The sequence below is a fragment of the Saccopteryx bilineata genome, chromosome 4, assembly GCF_036850765.1.
Source record: "Saccopteryx bilineata isolate mSacBil1 chromosome 4, mSacBil1_pri_phased_curated, whole genome shotgun sequence".
NCBI lineage: Eukaryota > Metazoa > Chordata > Mammalia > Chiroptera > Emballonuridae > Saccopteryx > Saccopteryx bilineata.
Window position 1 is genome coordinate 222,268,423 of NC_089493.1, and position 26,340 is coordinate 222,294,762.

Genomic DNA, 26,340 nt, shown 5'->3' on the forward strand with positions numbered 1-26,340 from the left:
TCTCGATGATAAAAAGAATGGAAATTAAAATAACACTGAATATATTTGCCAGTAGTTTGGAACTCCATTGGTAGAAATATAAGTTGTGTGACTTTTTTTTGTGTGTGTGTGTGACACAAACACAGAGATAGAGGGACAGATAGGGACATACAGACAGGAAGGGGGAGAGATGAGAAGCATCAGTTCTTCATTGTGGTACCTTAGCTGTTCAATGATTGCTTTCTCATATGTGCTTTGATGAGGTGGGGCTACAACAGAGTGAGTGACCCCTTGCTCAAGCCAGTGACCTTGGGCTCAAGCCAGAGACCATGAGGTCATGTCTACAATCCCATACTCAAGCCAGCGATCTGTGCTCAAGCTGGTGAACCCACACTCAAGCTGGATGAGTTTGTACTCAAGCTAATGACCTTGGGATTTCAAACTTGGGTCCTCCGTGTTCCAGTCCGATGCTCTATCCACTGTGCCACCACCTGGTCAGGCTGTGTGACCTTCTTAGATGACAATTTGGCAATAATAATGAAAGTTCCAACATTTTACTTACCCTTTCAATACACTTATTCCTTCTCTAGGTCTTTATTTTAATAAATTAATAATGGTTATATAAAAGATATAAAAAAAGGAAAATTAAAATGTCTCATAATTGGTAATTTGTTTAATTAGCCAAAGTAACTCCATCTACACAATAAATCCGTATATTTTTTAGTATAAAAATAAAAGCAGTTTAGGAAGACTATAATATGCAATTTTCATTAACAGATACAAATTTACATAAACATATAAAAAATTAAAAGATATACTCTATAATGTTAATGATAATTTTCTCTTCCTTTACTACTTATTTTGATTTTTCTGCCTTCTTTCCCTCCCTCTCTTCTTCTAGCCCTGTCTTTTTTCCTTCCTTCCTTCTGCAATTCTACCTTATTTGATTATTTGTATTATTCATCATGATATATTATTCTGTGATAAATGCAAGAAAAGTTTATTACTAAAATTGCAGTCAAGGGACTATCACTTAAATCAATATAGAAAATCACCTATATGTTTTTTCCTCCCTCAAATTTCAAGGTAATGTTTCTCAAGTGACTCAGGCCATTGTTAAAATGACCATGGTAAAGGAAATCTTGGTTTTATCAAATATTGAGAGTTTAATTTTTTAACATGGCACAATCATTAGTTAGGTAAGCTGTTGTTCTTTATGGGAATATTGGAAGACATAGTGGTCTTTTTAATGATCTTTCAAGACTTTAATTCATTGAAAAGAATAAAGACTTCTTCCTGTATCAATAATTAACATTCATTTTGGCTCAACTTTTTGAGGTCATGGATTAAGAAAATCTCAGGTATCTAAAAATTCTAGAAAGTAAAAAATTTTTATTGTTAAAGAATGTGTTTATTCCTTTTAAAATGAAATGAAGTCATTGAAAATGATAGGAAAATAATAGCTCTATCTCAAAAAATTATTTAAAATTTATGTGATTTAATTTGTGTAAACTAACTGGCACATAGTAGACATTATATATATATATTTGCTATTATTACCTAAGATAAGAATTTTCTTACAATGTTATAGGCTTGCTACCCACTGTTCTCTTGATTCAGGGGCCTGAAAATTCCTGAGCACAAGATACTACAGAAATGATTAAGCAATAGCCAGAGATGCCTATTGTAGAAATATAGTACAGATAAAGTAAAAGGAGAAATGGAAAACAAGGGAATAGAGTATACAGAGTAAGTAGCAAGACTTTCTCATTTCTGCTCTGCATATAAAGAGCTTGAAAGTTGTCATTCTGTCCTAACAGCAAATAAAAAGCTGAATGGATGAAAAAAATCAACAATTCTTCTTGGATCTGTAAGAGAGGCAAAGATACAAGGAAACTGGACAGAGGCAAATACAGGGAGTCATGGCTTACTGGAGCAAAGACTCAGAAGCAGAAACTACCAGGAGAAGCAGTGCCATGGTAGGAAAATCTGAACTGTAATTGTAAATTGCTGGAGGCTCAATGTAGACAAGTCTGAGAATTATAACTCCAGCAAAACCATGTAATGAGAGAATGGGGGATGGAGGATTGCTGCACTTTTGTGAGTTTTACCTCCAGGATCTTCACTAGTTTCCCAAGGTAAGTGTCAGAGAAAAATCCCCTAGTGCTTCCAGCATGGGGAGGGGTAAAAAAAATTTTTTGAAATAGGCCAGAGCACTCTGTTCCTCTTAAGGCCTGCCCTCAGGAAAAACTATTAGAACAGTCTAACCCACTGGAGTTATCAGAACCTAACACCTTGGTGAAGGGAAGTATCCAACTGAAGCCCACTCTAGCCATTCTCACCTATCTAAGAAACATTTGTGAAGTACACCATCCAGAGTCATAGGCTTACTAAAATATTTAGAACTAATCAGAGGACTATACATAGCTTACCCTACCCCCATACATACCTATCACATTACTAAAGACCTATTTAAAACAGTAATTTTACCCAGAATATCATGGTCAGCTTTCAAGAAAAGAAAGTATAAGACATAGGAAAAGGTAAAAAACAATTTGAAAAGAAAGAGCAAGCGTCAGCAACAGACATAGCAAAGATGTTAGAATTATCAGACCAGAAATTTAAAACACTGTGATTAATATGCTAAATGTGCTAACAGACAAAATACACAGCATAAAGAACAAATCGGCAATATAAATAGAAAGAGGGAAGTCATAAGAACCCCTTGCCAAATACTAAAGATCAAAAGTCCTATAACAAAAATTAGAATGACTTTTAAGGGCTTATTAGTAAACTGGACATGACTGATGAAAAAAATCTCAAGAATATATCAATAGAAACCTCCAAAACTGGAAAGCAAAGATAACAGAAACTAGAAAACTAAACCAGAACAGAATATCCAAGGAGTATGGGACAACTGCAAAAGGTGTAACATACAATATAATGGGAATATAAGAGAGAAAAGAAAAAAAAATAGAAGAAATATTTAAAACAGTTACAAACAAGAATTTCTCCCTGATTAATGTCAAACACAAACCACACTTCCAGGAAGTTAAGAGAACTCCAAGCAGGACAAATACTTTAAAAAACTATGCATAGGCTTTGTTGTATGGCTTAGTTGGAGCACTGTCCCAATGTGTCAGGGTTGTAGGTTTGATCCCTGGTCAGGGCACACTCAAAAGTCAACCAGTGAACACATGGATGGGTAGGACAATGGAATGCTGTCCCACTCCCCATCTCATCTCTTTCCCCTCTCTCTAAAGTCAATCAATCAATAAATAAATACAATAAAAAACTATGCCTAGGCATATTGTTCTCACTATAGAAAACCAAAGACAAAGTCCTGTAAGAAGCCATAGAGAAAAAGACATCTTGCATTTAGAGAAAAAAAATAAGAATTACATTCAGCTTCTCAGAAACCATGCCACTAAGAAGCGAGTGAAACAAAATATTTAAAGTGCTAAAAGAAAAAAAAGGTCAACCTAGAATTCAATATCCTGTACAATTATCCTCCAAAACTAAAGGAGAAATAAAACTTTCTCAGATAAACAAAAATTGAGGGAATTTGTTGCCAGTAGACTTGCCTGGCAAGAAATGTTAAAAGAAGTTCTTTGGAGAGAAAGAAAGTAATATATGTCAAAACTCAGATCACACACACAAAAAAAGAGCATCAAAGACAGAATAGGTAAAGGTAAAATCAAAACTTTTATTTTTCCTATTCATAATAGATCTAAAATATGTTTGTTCAAAATAATAATACAGTACCAATGTATTAACTCATGCATATATTATATATGCATACATATTATACTTCTAAATGTTTATATATAAGTAAAATGAATAAAAGCAATGATACAAGAAATGGAAGAAAGAATTAGACTTATTTTGTTATTATAGTGTTATTTGAAAGTGAACTTGGATTAGTTCCAAGTTAACTAGAGATGATGAAATGAAGAAACAAGGGTTCTTAATATACATGAAAAAAATTTGAACATGAGGAAAGATATAAGTAATATAAAAAGGAACTAAATAAAATAGTTACAAATAAAAAACATCTGGAATAAAAATTCACTGCATGGTCTGAATAGCAGTTGAAAAATTGAAGAAGAAAGATCACTGAACTTGAAGGTGTAATAGAAAGTATCCAAATTAAAATACAAAGAAAAAGAAGACTAAAAACAGAAAACAAAAAATAACAAAAATAAAAAATAAAAGAATACAGCTTCAATGACATGTGGAAAATAACAAAAGGTCTATTATACATGTAATGGGAATCCCAGAAAAAAAGTGGTGGTAGAGGGGACAAAAGTTGAAATATCCCAAGAAAGAATAGCTGAAATATTTTCAAATATAATAAAAACCAAACATTCTCAGATACAAGAAATTCAACAAAACCTAAGCAGAATAAATACAAAGAAAACCAAAACAAAGTACAATGTAATCAAATTATTGGAAGGTAGTGAAAAAGAGATAAAAATATTAAAAATCAACCACAAAAAGAAAAAGACATATTACATGAAAGAAAAGACACTTTAATATTAATTGCTTTTACCATTAGGAACAATGCAAGCTAGAATAACAGTGTTAAAGTTTTGAATGAAAAAGAAAAAAGAATAACAACAAAAAATTCTGAAACCAGAATTCTATATCTAATAAAAATATTTCAAATCTAAAGGAAAAGTACTTATTTCATGCAATCAAAAGTTAAAATAACTTGATGGCAGAAGACTTGTAGTACAAGAAATGTTGAAGGAAGATTTCGGGTAGAAGGAAAATAATACCTGTTAGAAACTCAGATCTACAGCAATAAAAGAAGAGTACCAGGAATGGTAAATTTATGGATAAATGTAAAAGACTTCCTTTTCATTTTTAAATTCTTTAAAATATAATTGGCTGAAACCAAAAAAATTGTGGCATTTATAAGATTAGTAGAAATAAAATGCATGACAACACTAGCATAAATAGAAATATTTCCTTGTAAAGCCTTACATTAGATGTGAAGTGTATTAATATTATTAAGAGGTAAACCAATGAGTTAAAGACACATATTGTAAACCTTGGAGCAACTACTAAAATAAATACATGCATCTTTATGTAAAAAAAAACACACAAAAAACCCCCAAATAACCTGTACAAAGGCCAAGGATGTTTCACTAATCTGAAGTTTTGACCCTTCGAGCCTACCCAATTTAGGCTCTATGAACATGTATAAAATTTGTCTCAAGAGATTTGTCTGACCTTGTGGAGGATTTGCTCAATGTGTAGATGAAGAGAAGGCTAGTAAGGAGCAAGTAGTAGTTTTGCTTTCTCATGCCAGCATCTGAAGTCCATTGATATATTCTATATCGTTTTCAGTACACTTTTGTGTCAGTGTCAAAATAGTTCAGGAACATAAGTTTAAAGGATAAATAAGTATGTGAAGTATGTGAGTCACCAATTCTGATAATCTTGTGAGAGAATTCAGCTCTTAAACAGAAGCAGCTAAAAGCAGCAGGGGGTGAAGAGGCTTTCAAATTTTTTTCTTTCAGTTTAATAAAGTCTACATCAGAAGTAATTCATTCTATTGAACAAAAAAATAATCCTCCTTTGGTTAAAGAGGAAGCAATGATGGAAAGTATGAAAACTAGGAGATACCATTTTAAAACGAGATAATTATTAAAGAATCTGTATGTGATAAATTCAGATTTTTGAAATCATTACATGAAGTTATCTTTTACTGTTTTGCAGAGATAATAAACAAGAGTAGATGTGAGATGACGTCAGAGTAATGGCGGGGTAGGAAGCGATACCGATAAATCTCCCCCAAAACTCAACAAGATCTTCAACCAGAAACAGAAAAACCTATACTTGGAGCTTCCAGATGCTTTGCAATACACCCAAAGGCAGATACAAAGAACAAAAAAAAACAGAGCCACAAGTAAAAGCTCCAAGAAGAACACAATAAAACCAAATTTAAACTGTGACAACAACAAAAAGAAAGAGGGGGAGAAGACGGAGATTAACAGTAGCAAAGGACGATGGAGTGCAAAAGTACTCACAAAATAGTTCGCTACAATGAACAGGGTAGGGACCCTTTTCATTACTCAAAGGTAACCACCATTGAAAAAACCACCACAGAAGCACATGAGATAAAAAAGATAGCAACAGAGGAAAGATGTATGGAATACAACCAAATAAAAACAAAAGATAGAAAAACGAAAGAGAAGGATCAAACAAGACACGAAACTAACAGAAAGCAAGATATAAAATGGCAATAGGGAACTCACAAGTATCAATAATTACACTAAATGTAAACGGATTAAACTCACCAATAAAAAGGCACAGAGTAGCAGAATGGATTAAAAAAGAAAATCCAACTATATGCTGCCTACAGGAAACTCATCTAAGTAACAAGGATAAAAACAAATTCAAAGTGAAAGGCTGGAAAACAATACTCCAAGCAAATAACATCCAAAAAAAAGCAGGTGTAGCAATACTCATATCGGATAATGCTGACTACAAGACAGGAAAAGTACTCAGAGACAAAAATGGCCATTTCATAATGGCTAAGGGGACACTGAATCAAGAAGACATAACAATTCTTAATATATATGCACCAAACCAAGGAGCACCAAAATATATAAGACAGCTACTTATTGATCTTAAAACAAAAACTGACAAAAATACAATCATACTTGGAGACCTCAATACACCGCTGACGGCTCTAGATCGGTCATCCAAACAGAGAATCAACAAAGACATAGTGGCCTTAAACAAAACACTAGAGCACCTGGATATGATAGACATCTACAGGACATTTCATCCCAAAGTGACTGAGTATACATTTTTCTCCAGTGTACATGGATCATTCTCAAGAATTGACCATATGTTGGGCCACAAAAACAACATCAGCAAATTCAGAAAAATTGAAGTTGTACCAAGCATATTTTCTGATCATAAAGCCTTGAAACTAGAATTCAACTGCAAAAAAGAGGAAAAAAATCCCACAAAAATGTGGAAACTAAACAACATACTTTTAAAAAATGAATGGGTCAAAGAAGAAATAAGTGCAGAGATCAAAAGATATATACAGAGTAATGAAAATGACAATACGACATATCAGAATCTATGGGATGCAGCAAAAGCAGTGATAAGAGGGAAGTTCATATCGCTTCAGGCATATATGAACAAACAAGAGAGAGCCCAAGTGAACCACTTAACTTCCCACCTTAAGGAACTAGAAAAAGAAGAACAAAGACAACCCAAAACCAGCCGAAGAAAGGAAATAATAAAAATCAGAGCAGAAATAAATGAATTAGAGAACAGAAAAACTATAGAAAAAATTAATAGAACAAGGAGCTGGTTCTTTGAAAAGATCAACAAAATTGACAAACCCTTGGCAAGACTTACCAAGGAAAAAAGAGAAAGAACTCATATAAACAAAATCCAAAATGAAAGAGGAGAAATCACCACGGACACTGTAGATATACAAAGAATTATTGTAGAATACTATGAAAAATTTTATGCCACTAAATTCAACAACCTAGAAGAAATGGATAAATTCCTAGAAAAATACAACCTTCCTAGACTGAGTCAAGAAGAAGCAGAAAGCCTAAACAGACCTATCAGTAGAGAAGAAATAGAAAAAACCATTAAAAACCTCCCCAAAAATAAAAGTCCAGGCCCTGACGGCTATACCAGCGAATTTTATCAAACATTCAAAGAAGACTTGGTTCCTATTCTACTCAAAGTCTTCCAAAACATTGAAGAAGAAGCAATACTTCCAAACACATTTTATGAGGCCAACATAACCCTCATACCAAAACCAGGCAAGGATGGCACAAAAAAAGAAAACTACAGACCAATATCTCTAATGAATACAGATGCTAAAATACTAAACAAAATACTAGCAAATCGAATACAACAACATATTAAAAAAATAGTACATCATGATCAAGTGGGATTCATCCCAGAATCTCAAGGATGGTTCAACATACGTAAAACGGTTAACGTAATACACCATATCAACAAAACAAAGAACAAAAACCACATGATCTTATCAATAGACGCAGAAAAGGCTTTCGATAAAATACAACACAATTTTATGTTTAAGACTCTCAACAAAATGGGTATAGAAGGAAAATATCTCAACATGATAAAGGCCATATATGATAAACCATCAGCTAACATCATATTAAATGGCACTAAACTGAAGGCTTTCCCCCTTAAATCAGGAACAAGACAGGGTTGTCCACTCTCTCCACTCTTATTTAATGTGGTACTAGAGGTTCTCGCCACAGCAATCAGACAAGACAAAGAAATAAAAGGCATCCATATCGGAAAAGAAGAAGTAAAGGTATCACTTTTTGCAGATGATATGATCCTATACATCGAAAACCCCAAAGAATCCACAAAAAGACTACTAGAAACAATAAGCCAATACAGTAAGGTCGCAGGATACAAAATTAACATACAGAAGTCAATAGCCTTTCTATATGCCAACAATGAAACAACTGAGAAGGAACTCAAAAGAATAATCCCCTTCACGATTGCAACAAAAAAAATAAAATACTTAGGAATAAACATAACAAAGAATGTAAAGGACTTATATAATGAAAACTATAAACCATTGTTAAGGGAAATCGAAAAAGATATAATGAGATGGAAGAATATACCTTGTTCTTGGCTAGGAAGAATAAATATAATCAAGATGGCTATATTACCCAAAGCAATATACAAATTTAATGCAATTCCCATCAAACTTCCAATGACGTTTTTTAAAGAAATAGAGCAAAAATTCATCAGATTTATATGGAACTATAAAAAACCCCGAATAGCCAAAGCAATCCTAAAGAAAAAGAATGAAGCTGGGGGCATAACAATACCTGACTTCAAACTCTATTATAGGGCCACGACAATCAAAACAGCATGGTATTGGCAGAAAAATAGACACTCAGACCAATGGAACAGAATAGAAAGTCCAGAAATAAAACCACATATATATAGTCAAATAATTTTTGATAAAGGGGCCAACAACACACAATGGAGAAAAGAAAGCCTCTTCAATAAATGGTGCTGGGAAAACTGGAAAGCCACATGCAAAAGAATGAAACTGGACTACAGTTTGTCCCCCTGTACTAAAAGTAACTCAAAATGGATCAAAGATCTAAACATAAGACCTGAAACAATTAAGTACATAGAAGAAGACATAGGTACTCAACTCATGGACCTGGGTTTTAAAGAGCATTTTATGAATTTGACTCCAATGGCAAGAGAAGTGAAGGCAAAAATTAATGAATGGGACTACATCAGACTAAGAAGTTTTTGCTCAGCAAGAGAAACTGATAACAAAATAAACAGAAAGCCAACTAAATGGGAAATGATATTTTCAAACAACAGCTCAGATAAGGGCCTAATATCCAAAATATACAAAGAACTCATAAAACTCAACAACAAACAAACAAACAATCCAATAAAAAAATGGGAAGAGAATATGAATAGACACTTCTCCCAGGAAGAAATACAAATGGCCAACAGATATATGAAAAGATGCTCATCTTCTTTAGCTATTAGAGAAATGCAAATCAAAACGGCAATGAGATACCACCTCACACACTGTTCGATTAGCTGTTATTAGCAAGTCAGGTAATAGCAAATGTTGGAGAGGCTGTGGAGAAAAAGGAACCCTCATACACTGTTGGTGGGAATGTAAAGTAGTACAACCATTATGGAAGAAAGTATGGTGGTTCCTCAAAAAACTGCAAACAGAACTACCTTATGACCCAGCAATCCCTCTACTGGGTATATATCCCCAAAACTCAGAAACATTGATACGTAAAGACACATGCAGCCCCATGTTTATTGCAGCATTGTTCACAGTGGCCAGGACATGGAAACAACCAAAAAGCCCATCAATAGATGACTGGATAAAGAAGATGTGGCACATATACACTATGGAATACTACTCAGCCATAAGAAATGATGACATCGGAACATTTACAACAAAATGGTGGGATCTTGATAACATGATACGAAGCGAAATAAGTAAATCAGAAAAAACCAGGAACTGTATTATTCCATACGTAGGTGGGACATAATACTGAAACTAAGAGACATTGACAAGAGTGTGGTGGTTACGGGGGGGAGGGGGAATGGGAGAGGGATAGGGGGTGGGGAGGGGCACAAAGAAAACAAGATAGAAGGTGACAGAGGACAATCTGACTTTGGGTGGTGGGTATGCAACATAATTGAACGACAAGATAACCTGGACTTGTTATCTTTGAATATATGTATCCTGATTTATTGATGTCACCCCATTAAAAAAATAAAATTATTAAAAAAAAAAAAAAAAAAAAAAAGAGTAGATGTAATACAATGACTGAAAAGTAGCTTAAAAGAGATTCAAGTAGTGTTTAAAGGATAGTCAAAAGAATGAAACCATGATTATAAGCCAGTTAGATTTTTTAAATATGAATTCTAGGATATATTTTATGAAAATGTCAGTTCTAAAACAATGTATGAGAAAGGTTCTTCGTTGAAAGCCTAATGTAAATGATGTAAATATTAATTAATGGATTAACAGGATAATTACTGTCTAAGTTCTCATCTTTGTTTTCCTATGATATTAAGTATGGAGATTTAAAGGCAAGAAAACAATGTGAGACTTGATATCTGGCCTGGAAGGTGGTGCAACCCATGAACACTTCCAGTTCAGATATGTAACCTGCTCTGTCTTGAACATCCGCTCTAGCTGTAGGCAGAACAATGCAAATGGGAAAACATATCGTCCCCAAAGGAACAATAAGCTGACTGACGGAGACAGGCATCATGGTCACCATAATAAATGCCTTTAACATTTAAAGAAAATTGACCAGTAGTTGTGTCCATCAGTTCATTGAATAAATGCACATAAGACAAAATATTTTTTCACATCATACTACTGTCTTAAATATTCAACAGCAAAACTGAATCTCTGGCAAATATTAAATTAAATTTTTACAAGAGACAATTTCATAATAAAGAAAACCTGCATTACATAATATTTCCCTCAACCACCTCCTCATCTTGTTCAAAGTATACTAACTTTTCATAACAACTTCCAAAAGAAGCATTTATACTGAAAAAAATATAAACTTTTACAAATAACAGACTCAGCAAAACTGATACTAAAACTTTTGAAACACCTTTAAAGATACACTTAGGTATCTTTAAAAAGCTTCCTTTAAAATTATAAATTTCTCGTACCTGGTTTGTTATATAAATAGTTCCATAATTGTTCTTCTTCCATGTAGCTCACAAAAACATTTCCAAATGTTTGTGGAGAAAAATTGCAATAGTATAGTACTTTAAAGATGGCTTCCACCAAGCTAGATACTTGCTTCATATTGTTTTCTGTATCAGAACCTTGTTCTTGAGAGGTGAGTTCTTAAAAAGAATAAAAATGACTTAGTAAGATAGGTAGCAGTGAATGTGATTAAATTTTTATCATTTACCCTGGCATAATGCTGTAAAAATTAATTTGATTAATATTAAGAGAAATACCACATTCTTTGAGACCAATGGCCCATCTAACCTAAAATTTTTTCTGAGATACTCAAGGATATATGTGGAAAAAATATTGTAACAAGGACCACAATGATATCACTTAAAAAAGAAATTATACTTTCCTTTTATTTAAAAATATTTTTCTCTTAAAAAATCTTTTTGATTCCTTTTTTAATTTAACTTTTTTCCTCTTATTTAAAAGTAACACACATTCATTCTAAAAAATCATAAAAAATCTAACTATGAAAACTAAAATTGTACCAAATCTTACAAATAAGTGATATTCACTATATTTGGTGCAGCATTTTATTCATATTATATAAAAATATACACAAATGAATACATGCATGTCTAAATGTATTATAAAATAGAATCATTCTATATATATCCATTTGTTTTCTAAAATCTGTTTAAAGCTACTTGAATCTTTGGGTCCCTCTTTGCAATTTGTGTTGTTTTTGTTTTTGTTTTTACAGGGACAGAGAGAGAGTCAGAGAGAGGGATAGGTAGGGACAGACAGGAACGGAGAGAGATGAGAAGCATCAATTATCAGTTCTTTGTTGCAACACCTTAGTTGTTCATTGATTGCTGTCTCATATGTGCCTTGATCATGGGCCTTCAGTGGACTGAGCAACCCTTTGCTCGAGCCAGCGACCTTGGCTCCAAGCTGGTGAGCTTTTTGCTCAAGCCAGATGAGCCCATGCTCAAACTGGCGACCTTGGGGTCTCGAACCAGGGTCCTTCCGCATCCCAGTCCGATGCTCTATTGACTGCGCCACCGCCTGGTCAGGCGCAATTTGTGTTCTTAACACTATTATACCTTTCATTCAGTATATAAGTTTCATGGAAAATTCACATTTATAGTATTCTCAGAACTTTATTACCAGTTCTGCAAATAAATTTATACATTTTTTTCAAACATATAGGTCCTATCATTTTATTTTTATTTATTTATTTATTTATTTTTGTATTTTTCTGAAGCTGGAAACGGGGAGAGACAGTCAGACAGACTCCCGCATGCGCCCGACCGGAATCCACCCAGCACGCCCACCAGGGGCGAGGCTCTGCCCACCAGGGGGCGATGCTCTGCCCCTCCGGGGGGTCGCTCTGCCGTGACCAGAGCCACTCTAGCGCCTGGGGCAGAGGCCAAGGAGCCATACCCAGTGCCCAGGCCATCTTTGCTCCAATGGAACCTTGGCTGCGGGAAGGGAAGAGAGAGACAGAGAGGAAGGAGGGGGAGTGGAGAAGCAAATGGGCGCTTCTCCTATGTGCCCTGGCCGGGAATCAAACCCGGGTCCCCCGCACGCCAGGCTGACGCTCTACCACTGAGCCAACCGGCCAGGGCCTAGGTCCTATCATTTTAAAATTAAGATGTTTATCAATTGATTTCTTAAAAAAACTATTTTAGGAATTCCCTCAGAGATATACCCCTTTCACCCTTTCTCTGGTTCCATTATGACTTTCTCAAAGATTAGTAATCAGAAGTTCCTATACTGTTGTATCTATAGGTTGCACTAGAAAAGTAAAATAATAATTTCTATTTTGTTGGATAATTAGCATGATATGCCCAGTATCATAATATGTAAAGATATTTGTTAAATTAAAGGACTCTCACATCTTATCTCTTATTCTTTTAAATATCTTAAAAGTAATCTAGATTATTTTTGAATAAGTATTTTTTTTTACAGAGACAGAGAGAGAGTCAGAGAGAGGGATAGATAGAGACAGACAGACAGGAACGAAGAGAGAGATGAGAAGCATCAATCATTAGTTTTTTGTTGCGACACCTTAGTTATTCATTGATTGCTTTCTCATATGTGCCTTGACCATGGGGCTACAGCAGACCGAATAACCCCTTGCTTGAGCCAGCGACCTTGGGTCCAAGCTGGTGAGCTTTGCTCAAACCAGATGAGCCCACGCTCAAGCTGGCGACCTTGGGGTCTTGAACCTGGATCCTCCGCATCCCAGTCCAATGCTCTATCCACTGAGCCACCGCCGGTCAGGTTAAATGAGTACATTTTTTTTCTTGCTCATTTAGAAGCTCATCAGTTTGTTTCCTCTTTACACACTGCTCACAAAAATTAGAGGATATTAGCCTGACCAGGCAGTGGTGCAGTGGATAGTGTCAAATTGGGATGCAGAAGACCCAGGTTTTAGACCCTGAGGTCTCCAGATTGAGTGCAGGCTCATCTGGTTTGAGCAAGGCTCAATAGTTTGAGCTCAAGGTCGCTGGCTTGAGCAAGGGGTCACTCAGTCTGCTGTAGTCCCCCGGTCAAGGCACATATGAGAAATCAATGAATGAACAACTAAGGAACCACAACAAAGAATTGATGTTTTTCATCTCTCTTCCTTCCTGTATGACTGTGTCTCCTGCTAGGAGGAGTGGTGAGACAGAGGGGCACATGGGAGATAAACCACAGCAGGAAGAGCGCAGGGTCATGGCCAGTGTTCCCCCGGTCTGCCTGCAGCTTGCACTCAGCAGAGACAGAGAATGCTCACGTGCGGCTCCCCAGCCTCCCAGATCCCACTTCCTTCATCTTCCGGTATGGAGAGTAGCAGAAACAAACCTCATAGCTACCTATCCAGAGCCGCTCTCCCCTGAAGAACAGAGCTGCTCCATGTCTGGTCCCCAGGTCTGTTGAGATGTGGGAAGGAGTACCCAGAAGCCGGAGGTCACCATTTAGAGTCATAAAACAGGAAAGCTGTAGTGGTAAAGCCAAAGCCATAAAGCCTTTACAACAAGCCCCACCACCAACATGACTGTGGCCCCATCTACATCATAGGGACAGCAACATCACAGATGACATCCCAGGAACTTCACAGAGCTAAAGTTGTGACACAGTGGCAACTACTGGAAGAAACCTCTCAAAACCAAAATTTATTTTTTCTTTCCTTCCCCCGTTTTTTCCTTTTTTCTTCATTTTCTTTTTCATTTTTGAATTTTATTTTTTTAATTTTTATTCTTATTCTTTTGTAGGTGTTTCTTTTCTTTTTTTTTTTTTGTTTTTTTTGTTTTTTTTTTGTTTTTTGTTTTTTTTTTTTTATTTTATTTTATAATTTTATTTTTTTAATGGGGTGACATCAATAAATCAGGATACATATATTCAAAGATAACAAGTCCAGGTTATCTTGTCGTTCAATTATGTTGCATACCCACCACCCAAAGTCAGATTGTCCTCTGTCACCTTCTATCTTGTTTTCTTTGTGCCCCTCCCACCCCCTATCCCTCTCCCATTACCCCTCCCCCCCGTAACCACCACACTCTTATCAATGTCTCTTAGTTTCACTATTATGTCCCACCTACGTATGGAATAATACAGTTCCTGTTTTTTTCTGATTTACTTATTTCGCTTCGTATCATGTTATCAAGATCCCACCATTTTGCTGTAAATGTTCCAATGTCATCATTTCTTATGGCTGAGTAGTATTCCATAGTGTATATGTGCCACATCTTCTTTATCCAGTCATCTATTGATGGGCTTTTTGGTTGTTTCCATGTCCTGGCCACTGTGAACAATGCTGCGATAAACATGGGGCTGCATGTGTCTTTACGTATCAATGTTTCTGAGTTTTGGGGATATATACCCAGTAGAGGGATTGCTGGGTCATAAGGTAGTTCTATTTTCAGTTTTTTGAGGAACCACCATACTTTCTTCCATAATGGTTGTACTACTTTACATTCCCACCAACAGTGTATGAGGGTTCCTTTTTCTCCACAGCCTCTCCAACATTTGCTATTACCTGACTTGCTAATAACAGCTAATCGAACAGGTGTGAGGTGGTATCTCATTGCCGTTTTGATTTGCATTTCTCTAATAGCTAAAGAAGATGAGCATCTTTTCATATATCTGTTGGCCATTTGTATTTCTTCCTGGGAGAAGTGTCTATTCATATCCTCTTTCCATTTTTTTATTGGATTGTTTGTTTGTTTGTTGTTGAGTTTTATGAGTTCTTTGTATATTTTGGATATTAGGCCCTTATCTGAGCTGTTGTTTGAAAATATCATTTCCCATTTAGTTGGCTTTCTGTTTATTTTGTTATCAGTTTCCCTTGCTGAGCAAAAACTTCTTAGTCTGATGTAGTCCCATTCATTAATTTTTGCCTTCACTTCTCTTGCCATTGGAGTCAAATTCATAAAATGCTCTTTAAAACCCAGGTCCATGAGTTGAGTACCTATGTCTTCTTCTATGTACTTAATTGTTTCAGGTCTTATGTTTAGATCTTTGATCCATTTTGAGTTAATTTTTGTACAGGGGGAGAGACTGTAGTCCAGTTTCATTCTTTTGCATGTGGCTTTCCAGTTTTCCCAGCACCATTTATTGAAGAGGCTTTCTTTTCTCCATTGTGTGTTGTTGGCCCCTTTATCAAAAATTATTTGACTATATATATGTGGTTTTTATTTCTGGACTTTCTATTCTGTTCCATTGGTCTGAGTGTCTATTTTTCTGCCAATACCATACTGTTTTGATTGTCGTGGCCCTATAATAGAGTTTGAAGTCAGGTATTGTTATGCCCCCAGCTTCATTCTTTTTCTTTAGGATTGCTTTGGCTATTTGGGGTTTTTTATACTTCCATATAAATCTGATGATTTTTTGCTCTATTTCTTTAAAAAATGTCATTGGAATTTTGATGGGAATTGCATTAAATTTGTATATTGCTTTGGGTAATATAGCCATCTTGATTATATTTATTCTTCCTAGCCAAGAACAAGGTATATTCTTCCATCTCATTATATCTTTTTCGATTTCCCTTAACAATGGTTTATAGTTTTCATTATATAAGTCCTTTACATTCTTTGTTATGTTTATTCCTAAGTATTTTATTTTTTTTGTTGCAATCGTGAAGGGGATTATTCTTTTGAGTTCCTTCTCAGTTGTTTCATTGTTGGCATATAGAAAGGCTACTGACTTCTGTATGTTAATTTTGTATCCTGCGACCTTACTGTATTGGCTTATTGTTTCTAGTAGTCTTTTTGTGGATTCTTTGGGGTTTTCGATGTATAGGATCATATCATCTGCAAAAAGTGATACCTTTACTTCTTCTTTTCCGATATGGATGCCTTTTATTTCTTTGTCTTGTCTGATTGCTCTGGCTAGAACCTCTAGTACCACATTAAATAAGAGTGGAGAGAGTGGACAACCCTGTCTTGTTCCTGATTTAAGGGGGAAAGCCTTCAGTTTAGTGCCATTTAATATGATGTTAGCCGATGGTTTATCATATATGGCCTTTATCATGTTGAGATATTTTCCTTCTATACCCATTTTGTTGAGAGTCTTAAACATAAAATTGTATTGTATTTTATCGAAAGCCTTTTCTGCGTCTATTGATAAGATCATGTGGTTTTTGTTCTTTGTTTTGTTGATATGGTGTATTACATTAACCGTTTTACGTATGTTCAACCATCCTTGAGATTCTGGGATGAATCCTACTTGATCATGATGTATTATTTTTTTAATATGTTGTTGTATTCGATTTGCTAGTATTTTGTTTAGTATTTTAGCATCTGTATTCATTAGAGATATTGGTCTGTAGTTTTCTTTTTTTGTGCCATCCTTGCCTGGTTTTGGTATGAGGGTTATGTTGGCCTCATAAAATGTGTTTGGAAGTATTGCTTCTTCTTCAATTTTTTGGAAGACTTTGAGTAGAATAGGAACCAAGTCTTCTTTGAATGTTTGATAAAATTCGCTGGTATAGCCGTCAGGGCCTGGACTTTTATTTTTGGGGAGGTTTTTAATGGTTTTTTCTATTTCTTCTCTACTGATAGGTCTGTTTAGGCTTTCTGCTTCTTCTTGACTCAGTCTAGGAAGGTTGTATTGTTCTAGGAATTTATCCATTTCTTCTAGGTTGTTGAATTTAGTGGCATAAAGTTTTTCATAGTATTCTACAATAATTCTTTGTATATCTACGGTGTCCGTGGTGATTTCTCCTCTTTCATTTTGGATTTTGTTTATATGAGTTCTTTCTCTTTTTCCCTTGGTAAGTCTTGCCAAGGGTTTGTCAATTTTGTTGATCTTTTCAAAGAACCAGCTCCTTGTTCTATTAATTTTTTCTATAGTTTTTCTGTTCTCTAATTCATTTATTTCTGCTCTGATTTTTATTATCTCCTTTCTTCGGCTGGTTTTGGGTTGTCTTTGTTCTTCTTTTTCTAGTTCCTTAAGGTGGGAAGTTAAGTGGTTCACTTGGGCTCTCTCGTTTGTTCATATATGCCTGAAGCGATATGAACTTCCCTCTTATCACTGCTTTTGCTGCATCCCATAGATTCTGATATGTCGTATTGTCATTTTCATTAGTCTGTATATATCTTTTGATCTCTGCACTTATTTCTTTTTTCACCCATTCATTTTTTAAAAGTATGTTGTTTAGTTTCCACATTTTTGTGGGATTTTTTTCCTCTTTTTTGCAGTTGAATTCTAGTTTCAAGGCTTTATGATCAGAAAATATGCTTGGTACAACTTCAATTTTTCTGAATTTGCTGATATTGTTTTTGTGGCCCAACATATGGTCAATTCTTGAGAATGATCCATGTACACTGGAGAAAAATGTATACTCAGTCTCTTTGGGATGAAATGTCCTGTAGATGTCTATCATATCCAGGTGCTCTAGTGTTTTGTTTAAGGCCATTATGTCTTTGTTGATTCTCTGTTTGGATGACCGATCTAGAGCCGTCAGCGGTGTATTGAGGTCTCCAAGTATGATTGTATTTTTGTCAGTTTTTGTTTTAAGATCAATAAGTAGCTGTCTTATATATTTTGGTGCTCCTTGGTTTGGTGCATATATATTAAGAATTGTTATGTCTTCTTGATTCAGTGTCCCCTTAGCCATTATGAAATGGCCATTTTTGTCTCTAAGTACTTTTCCTGTCTTGTAGTCAGCATTATCCGATATGAGTATTGCTACACCTGCTTTTTTTTGGATATTATTTGCTTGGAGTATTGTTTTCCAGCCTTTCACTTTGAATTTGTTTTTATCCTTGTTACTTAGATGAGTTTCCTGTAGGCAGCATACAGTTGGATTTTCTTTTTTAATCCATTCTGCTACTCTGTGCCTTTTTATTGGTGAGTTTAATCCATTTACATTTAGTGTAATTATTGATACTTGTGAGTTCCCTATTGCCATTTTATATCTTGCTTTCTGTTAGTTTCGTGTCTTGTTTGATCCTTCTCTTTCGTTTTTCTATCTTTTGTTTTTATTTGGTTGTATTCCATACATCTTTCCTCTGTTGCTATCTTTTTTATCTCATGTGCTTCTGTGGTGGTTTTTTCAATGGTGGTTACCTTTGAGTAATGAAAAGGGTCCCTACCCTGTTCATTGTAGCGAACTATTTTGTGAGTACTTTTGCACTCCATCGTCCTTTGCTACTGTTAATCTCCGTCTTCTCCCCCTCTTTCTTTTTGTTGTTGTCACAGTTTAAATTTGGTTTTATTGTGTTCTTCTTGGAGCTTTTACTTGTGGCTCTGTTTTTTTTTGTTCTTTGTATCTGATTGGAGAACCCCCTTTAGTCATTCCTGGAGTGGGGGTTTTCTGATGATAAATTCCCTCATCTTTTCTGTATCTGTGAATGTTTTTATTTCTCCTTCGTATTTGAAGGATAGCTTTGATGGGTATAGTATTCGTGGCTGAAAGTTCCTCTCTTTCAGGACTTTAAATATTGGGGTCCACTCTCTTCTAGCTTGTAGAGTTTCTGCTGAGAAATCTGATGATAATCTAATGGGCCTTCCTTTATATGTTGTATTCTTCTTTTCCCTGGCTGCCTTGAGAATTTTTTCTTTGCTGTTGGTTTGTGTCAATTTCATTATGATATGCCTTGGAGTAGGTTTGTTGGGGTTAAGAAAACTTGGAGTTCTGTTTGCTTCTTGAACTTGAGGCTTTAGTTCTTTCCACAGGCTTGGGAAGTTCTCATCAATTATTTGTTTAAGTATGTTCTCCATTCCATTTTCTCTCTCTTCTCCCTCTGATATACCTATTATTCTTATGTTATTCTTTTTGATGGAGTCAGATAATTCTTGTAGGGCTATCTCATTTTTTTAAATTTTTGAGTCTCTTTCTTCTTCTCTCTGTTGTGCCTCAAGTTGCTTGTCTTCTATTTCAGTAATCCTCTCTTCTATCTGACCTGTTCTATTAGCTAAGCTTGTTACTTCGTTTTTCAGCTCGTGAATTGAGTTTTTCATCTCTGTTTGATTTGTTTTTATAGTTTCAATTTCCTTGGACATATATTCTTTGTGTTCATGGAGTTGTTTTCTGAGCTCCCTATATTGCCTTTCTGTGTTTTCTTGTATATCTCGGAGGATTTTTAGGATTTCTATCTTGAATTCTCTGTCATTTAGCTCCAAGGTTTCCAATATATTAAATTTTTTCTCCATAGATTTTTCCTCATCTAGCTGTGTTACCTCTCTTTCTTTTGTATCCATGATATTCGATTTTCTCTTCCTTAATGGCATCTGAGGGTGGTTTTGTTGATAGTATTAATGAGATTTAATAAAGAATAAAAAGTTAAAAAAAATAAAAAAATAACAAATCAAAAAGAGTTGTTTTTTTAAAAAAAATTAATAATGAAATAAAGAAAAATAAAATAAAATAAAATTTTTTTTAAAAAAGGAAATTATTCCCCCCCTCTTTTTTTCCTCTCCTCTCCTCTCCCCTCTTTCTTGAGAAAATCTTGTGGTGGACTGTGAGTTATAACAAACAATGCCTGTGATGGAGGGCCTGAATTGGGGAAAAGTAATAAAGGGGCAAAAAAGAGAGAAAGAAAAAAAAAAAAAAAAAGAAAAAAGAAAAAAAAAGAGCGTATGGACCCACAAAAAGCAAATAAGGAAAAAATTTGGGTCAAGAATAAAATGATTTGCTTTTAGGTGTTGGTTTTCTAAGAGTTATGATGAGAGGAATAAAAGGAAAATGGAAAAATGGGGGGACAAATTAAAAACTTACTATTGTATTTAGTGGAACAAGAACTAGATAATATGGAGAGCCAGGGATGGGAGCACTGCTAGTGCGTTAAAAAGGTGAAGTAAAAACCCCCCAAAATGCCACAAACATAGGTTTGAGTCCCAGATAAGATAATTTGTTTGTTATTGAGGTTTGAATGAGAGGAGATGTAAAGGAGAAAGGAAGAAACTAATATAGAGGGAGAAAAGAAAGAGAGAGAGAGAAAAAAAGAGGGAACCACTAAAAGAAGAAAAAAGAAAGGAGAGAGAGAGAGAGAGTTAAGGGTTTTGGAGTGCAACCCTCATAGAGAGAAAGGAAGAGAAGAGAAATGATAATGGGAGATGTAACACTTATGGGTAGTGTAGTTCAGGGAGAGGAGAGAGTAAGACCGGTAGAGAGTTAATCGGCCAAATTGGAGGAGGAAAAAAAAGTCTCAAGAATGAAGATAAGAGAAACAAATGAACAAATATAATAAAATGGGATAGGTTATAAAGTCTGCAGATTATTCTTGATTTTGAGAGGTTATCTTCTTGCTTTTTCTTTTCTCTCCCTCTTTCTGGTCGGTAACTCTGTACCCCGGGTTCTGCCCCTTTGGCACGCTCAGGTAGAGGTGTGCAGTTGATAAGTCTCTATGGCAATGTCATGTATTGTGCTTTATTCTCGTTGGGAGTCGAGGCTCATTAGCATTTATAGGCTCCGACAGTGAGAGAGTCCGTGTTCCTGGAGCCTTTCTCCTAGTCTTTCCTTCCTCAATTAGTAGTCTGATAGTCCAGGTATGGGGTTGCTGCTGCCTCTGCCTGGATAGTAAGAGGCTCAAATTGCTGGCAACTCCCCACTCTATTTCCACTCAGCACAGGGCTCTGGGTAAGGCTCAGTCAGTCAGAGCTGCTAGCATAATCAGGCGGGCTTTCCGCCCACTCGAAGACCTCTGGCTCTGCCACTCTATCCGGTAACACAAGCGGGCGCCCACTTCCGGGGCGCTTGGAGGAAACTCTCACTCACTGTCTGCAACCAGGATATCCGGCCAGCAGTCTCACGCTCTGAGTGAAACCCCCAACCGCAGGGAAAAGTTGCAGCGTTGGAATTGAGTCTCGCTCCGTCCCCGTGTGCGGCTTTTGCAAGGCGCTGGGGCGGCCCGAGACTCCGCCCTGGCCCACACAAAGGCCCCTGACTCTGCCCCTCTGCGCGACAACACGGGCGCGCACTGCCGAGGCACTCGGAGGAATCGCCCACTCCTTATCTGCGCGCGCAAACCAGGATATGAGGCCGGCTGCGGTTCCCTCTGAGTGAAACAGCCTCCAGCACGGAAAATCTCCACCGTTGGGATTAGTTCTCACTCCCTCCCATGCGTGGCTTTCCCAAGGCGCTGGGGCTGCCCAGAGACTCTGCCCTCAGCCCACAGAAAGGCCTCTCACCCTGCCTCTCCGTGGGGCAACACGGGCACCCACTTCCGCGGCTTAGGAAGAAATCTCTCTTCCACTAACTGCACACCGACCAGGAGACCGGGTAAAATGGCCGCTCCGCTTGTCTTTCTTTGTTTGGGTTTGGCGCGAGTGTTAGCTTGTATTGCCCGGGTTGCCACAGGATCAGATTTTCCTCGGCTTGGATCTCTGAGCCACAGCCTGGTTCGGCCGTTTTTGCTGCGGCGGCCTGGATCTATTCACCCCCTTTGCCCGCCTCAGTTTCTATATTCACAGTTACCAGAGAAAGCCGCCCTGTTTAGGTTAGTGAGGAAGGCGGAGCATTTCTTACTCCCTATTTCCTTCGGGGTTTGGTTATATATTTAGCCAATTTTTCACTCAATCATACCTTTGGGTGTATTGCGAAGAATCTGGAAGCTCCAAGTATAGGTTTTTCTGTTTCTGGTTGAAGATCTTGTTGAGTTTTGGGGGAGATTTATCGGTATCGCTTCCTACTCCGCCATTACTCTGACGTCATCTCCCCTCTTTTTTTTTTTTTTTACAGAGACAGAGAGAGAGTGTCAGAGAGATGGATAGATAGGGACAAATAGGAATGAAGAGAGATGAGAAGCATCAATCATTAGTTTTTTGTTGCAACACCTTAGTTGTTCATTGATTGCTTTCTCATATGTGCCTTGACCCCGGGCACATATGAGACCGAGTGACGCCTTACTCAAGCCAGCGACCTTGGGTACAAGCTGGTAAGCTTTGCTCAAACCAGATGAGCCCGCGTTCAAGCTGGCGACCTCAGGGTCTCGAACCTGGGTCCTTCACATCCCAGTCCAACACTCTATCTACTGCGCCACCGCCTGGTCAGGCAGTAGGTGTTTTGACTTTAATTTTTTCTTTGCTTTTGATCTTTTTTCCTGTGCTTTTTCTTATTTATCATAATTCTTTACATTTTTATATGTTTTATTGCATTTTTTAATTTTTTAATTTTTTTAGTATTTTTTTTTGCTATGGTTCATAATAATACCACTTTCAAATGCCATCAAGGAAGAAGAAATTGAATACAATGGCTGCAAAACACAGAGATGTATTTCAGAAAGAAAATGAAAAATCTCCAGAAAATAAACCTCAGTCACATGGAAACCTTGGAGTAAAATGATAGAGAATTAAAAATTGAAATTTGGAAAATACTCAACGAGAAGTGAGAAGACAACAATAAGCAACTTAATGAGTTCAGAAAACAAATTAATGATCAAAACAAATACCTCAGCAAGGAGCTTGAAACTTCAAAAACAAAGATGAAGAACTCAATATGTGAACTAAAGACTAAGGTAGCAAGTTTAGAATCAGTGACATCAAAGACAGGCAACTAGAGATGCTAAAGAGAGAAGATGAGAGAGACTCATGAATTAAAAAAACTGAGAGACCTTTACAAAAATTGTCTGACTCCATCAGGAATAACAATATGAGAATAATGAATATATCAGAGAAAGAAGAGAGGGAGAAGGGAATGGAGAGCTTATTCAAACAAGTAATTGACGAGAATTTCCTAAAGCTATGGAAAGAGCTAGAGCCTTGAATATAAGAAGCAAACAGAATGCTGAGTTACCTCAATCTAACCACACCTACTCCGAGGCATAGCGTAATAAAATTGTCAAAAATCAATGATAAAGAAAGAATCCTCAAGGTAGTTAGAGAAAAGACCATAACAAATAAAAGAAAGCCCATTAGGTTATTATCAGACTTCTTAGCAGAAACTCTACAAGCCAGAAAAGAGTGGACACAAACATTCAAAGTACTAAGAGAGAGAAATTAACAGTCAAGAATACTATATCCATCAAAGTTATTCTTCAAATATGAAGGAAAAAAAATTTTTACTGACATAAAGCTGAAGGAATTTATCAACAGAAAACACCAACTGAAGGAAATACTCAATAGGGTTATTAGACCAGATACGAAAAAACAAAACAAATTGAAACTACAAGTAAAAACTCCAACAAGGTCACAATAAAAGCAAAGATAATCTGTGACAACAGTAACATAAAAAGGGAGAGGATAAAGATTTGTAATAGCAAATAAAGATGGAGTGCAGAAGCACTAATATGGCAAAGGACTCTTGTACATATGAACATTTTTTCTTAACCTAATGGTAACCACCCACAAAAAAACCACTACTAACACACACAGCTTAAAAAAAGAAGCAAAAGAAGAAAGAAGTATGGAGTACCACCAAACAACAACTGACAGAAACAAAGAAGGAAGAACCAAAGAAGACACAGAGCTACCAGAAAACAAACATTAAATGGCAATAGGAAATCCTCAAGTGTCAATAATTTCCCTAAATGTAATGAACTAAACTCATCAATAAAGAGGCACAAGTATCAAATTGGATCAAAAAACAAAACCCAACCATATGCTGCCTTCAAGAGACACACGTAACTTCAAGGACAAAAGTAGATTCAAAGTGAAAGGTTGGAAAACAATTCCCCAAGCAAATAATATCCAAAAAAGCAGGTGTAGCCATACACATATCTGATAATGCTGACTTCAAGACAACAAAGGTAACCAGAGACAAAGATGGACATTTTATAATGATAAAAGGGACACTGTCTCAAAAATACAAAACACTTCTTAATGTATATGCACTGAACCAGGGAGCACCAAATATATAAGAAATCTACTAACTGATCTAAAAATAGAAGCAGACACAAATACAATCATGCCTGGAGATTTTAACCCACTACTGACAGCTTTGATAGATCATCCAAACAGAAAATCAAAAAAATATATATATATCGTCCTTACACAAATGGGAATAATAAACATTTATAGGACATTTCATTCCAAATGTCAGATTATACATCCTTCTCCAATGTGCATGGAACATTCTCAAGGATAGACAATATGTTGGGCCAAAAAACTAATATCAATAAATTTAGTAAGATTGCAATTATACCAAGCATTTTTTGAAATTAGAATTCAACAGTAAAAATAAATAAAGAAACACAAAAATGTGGAAACTAAACAACATACTTCTATAAAATTATTGATTCAAAGAAGAAATAAAAGCCAATATCAAAAGTATATACAGACAAATGAAAATGGTAACACAACATATTAAAATTTCTATAATGCAGGGAAAGCAGTAATAAGAAGGACGTTTATACCATTATGGGCTTATTTAAAGGAACAAGTGAAATGAATAGACATTTCTCCAAAGAGGACATACAGATGGCCAAAAGGCATATGAAAAAATGCTCAGCATCACTAATCATTAGAGAAATGCAAATTAAAACCACAATGAGATATCACCTCACACCAGTCGGAATGGCGCTCATCAACAAACAACACAGAATAAGTGCTGGTGAGGATGTGGAGAAAAGGGAACCCTCCTGCACTGCTGGTGGGAATGCAGACTGGTGCAGCCACTGTGGAAAACAGTATGGAGATTCCTCAAGAAATTAAAAATCGAACTGCCTTTTGACCCAGCTATACCACTGTTAGGAATATACCCTAAGAACACCATAGCAGTGTTTGAAAAGAAGAAATGCACCCCCATGTTTATGGTAGCATTGTTCACAATAGCAAAGATCTGGAAACAGCCCAAGTGTCCGTCAGTGGATGAGTGGGTTAAAAAGCTTTCGTACATATATACTATAGAATACTACTGAGCCATAAGAAATGATGACATCGGATCATTTACAACAACATGGATGGACCTTGATAACATACTGAGCGAAATAAGTAAATCAGGAAAAACTAAGAACTATATGATTCCTTACATAGGTGGGACATAAAAATGAGACTCAGAGACATGGACAAGAGTATGGGGGTTACAGGGTGGGGGGCAGGAGAGGGAGGGGGTTGGGGGAGGGGAGGGGCACTAAGAAAACCAGTTAGAAGGTGAAGGAAGACAATTGGACTTTGGGTGATGGGAATGCAGCATAATCAAATGTCAAAATAACCTAGAGATGTTTTCTCTGAACATATGTACCCTGATTTATCAATGTCACCCCATTAAAATTAATAAAAAAAAAGAAACAAGTGAGATCTCACATCACACCTTAAGGAATTAGAAATTTTTAAATTTCTTCTTTGATCTCAGTGTTAACCCATTCATTGTTTAATAACGTGCTATTTAGTTTCCAAGTGTTTGAATGTTTTTCAATTTTTCTATTGTGGTTGATTTCTAGTTTAATGCCATTGTGATCAGAGAAAGTGCTCGATATGATTTCAATCTTCTTAAATTTGTTGAGCCTGCTTTTGTGCCCTAACATGTGGACTATTCTAGAGAATGTACCATGAGCACTTGAAAAGAACATATATTCTGCTGTTTTAGGGTGAAAGGTTCTGAAGATATCTATTAAATCGAGTTGATCTAATATGTCCTTTAAGTCTGCTGTTTCTTTGTTATTTTCTTTCTTGAGGATCTATCTAATGATGTTAATGGGGTATTGAAATCTCCTACTATTATAGTATTGCTCTTGATCTCGCCCTTTAAGTCTATC

General features: G+C 36.1%; 1 protein-coding gene across 1 annotated transcript in view; it reads right to left on the reverse strand.

Moving 5' to 3' along the window:
- The window catches only part of KIAA0825 (KIAA0825 ortholog), a 565,493-nt gene that overhangs the window by 311,107 nt on the left and 228,046 nt on the right, over positions 1-26,340 (reverse strand). Inside the window, exon 15 of the mRNA XM_066273833.1 lies at positions 11,203-11,382. Within this exon, the coding sequence (XP_066129930.1) occupies positions 11,203-11,382 (180 nt within the window). The remainder of the gene's footprint in view (positions 1-11,202; positions 11,383-26,340) is intronic.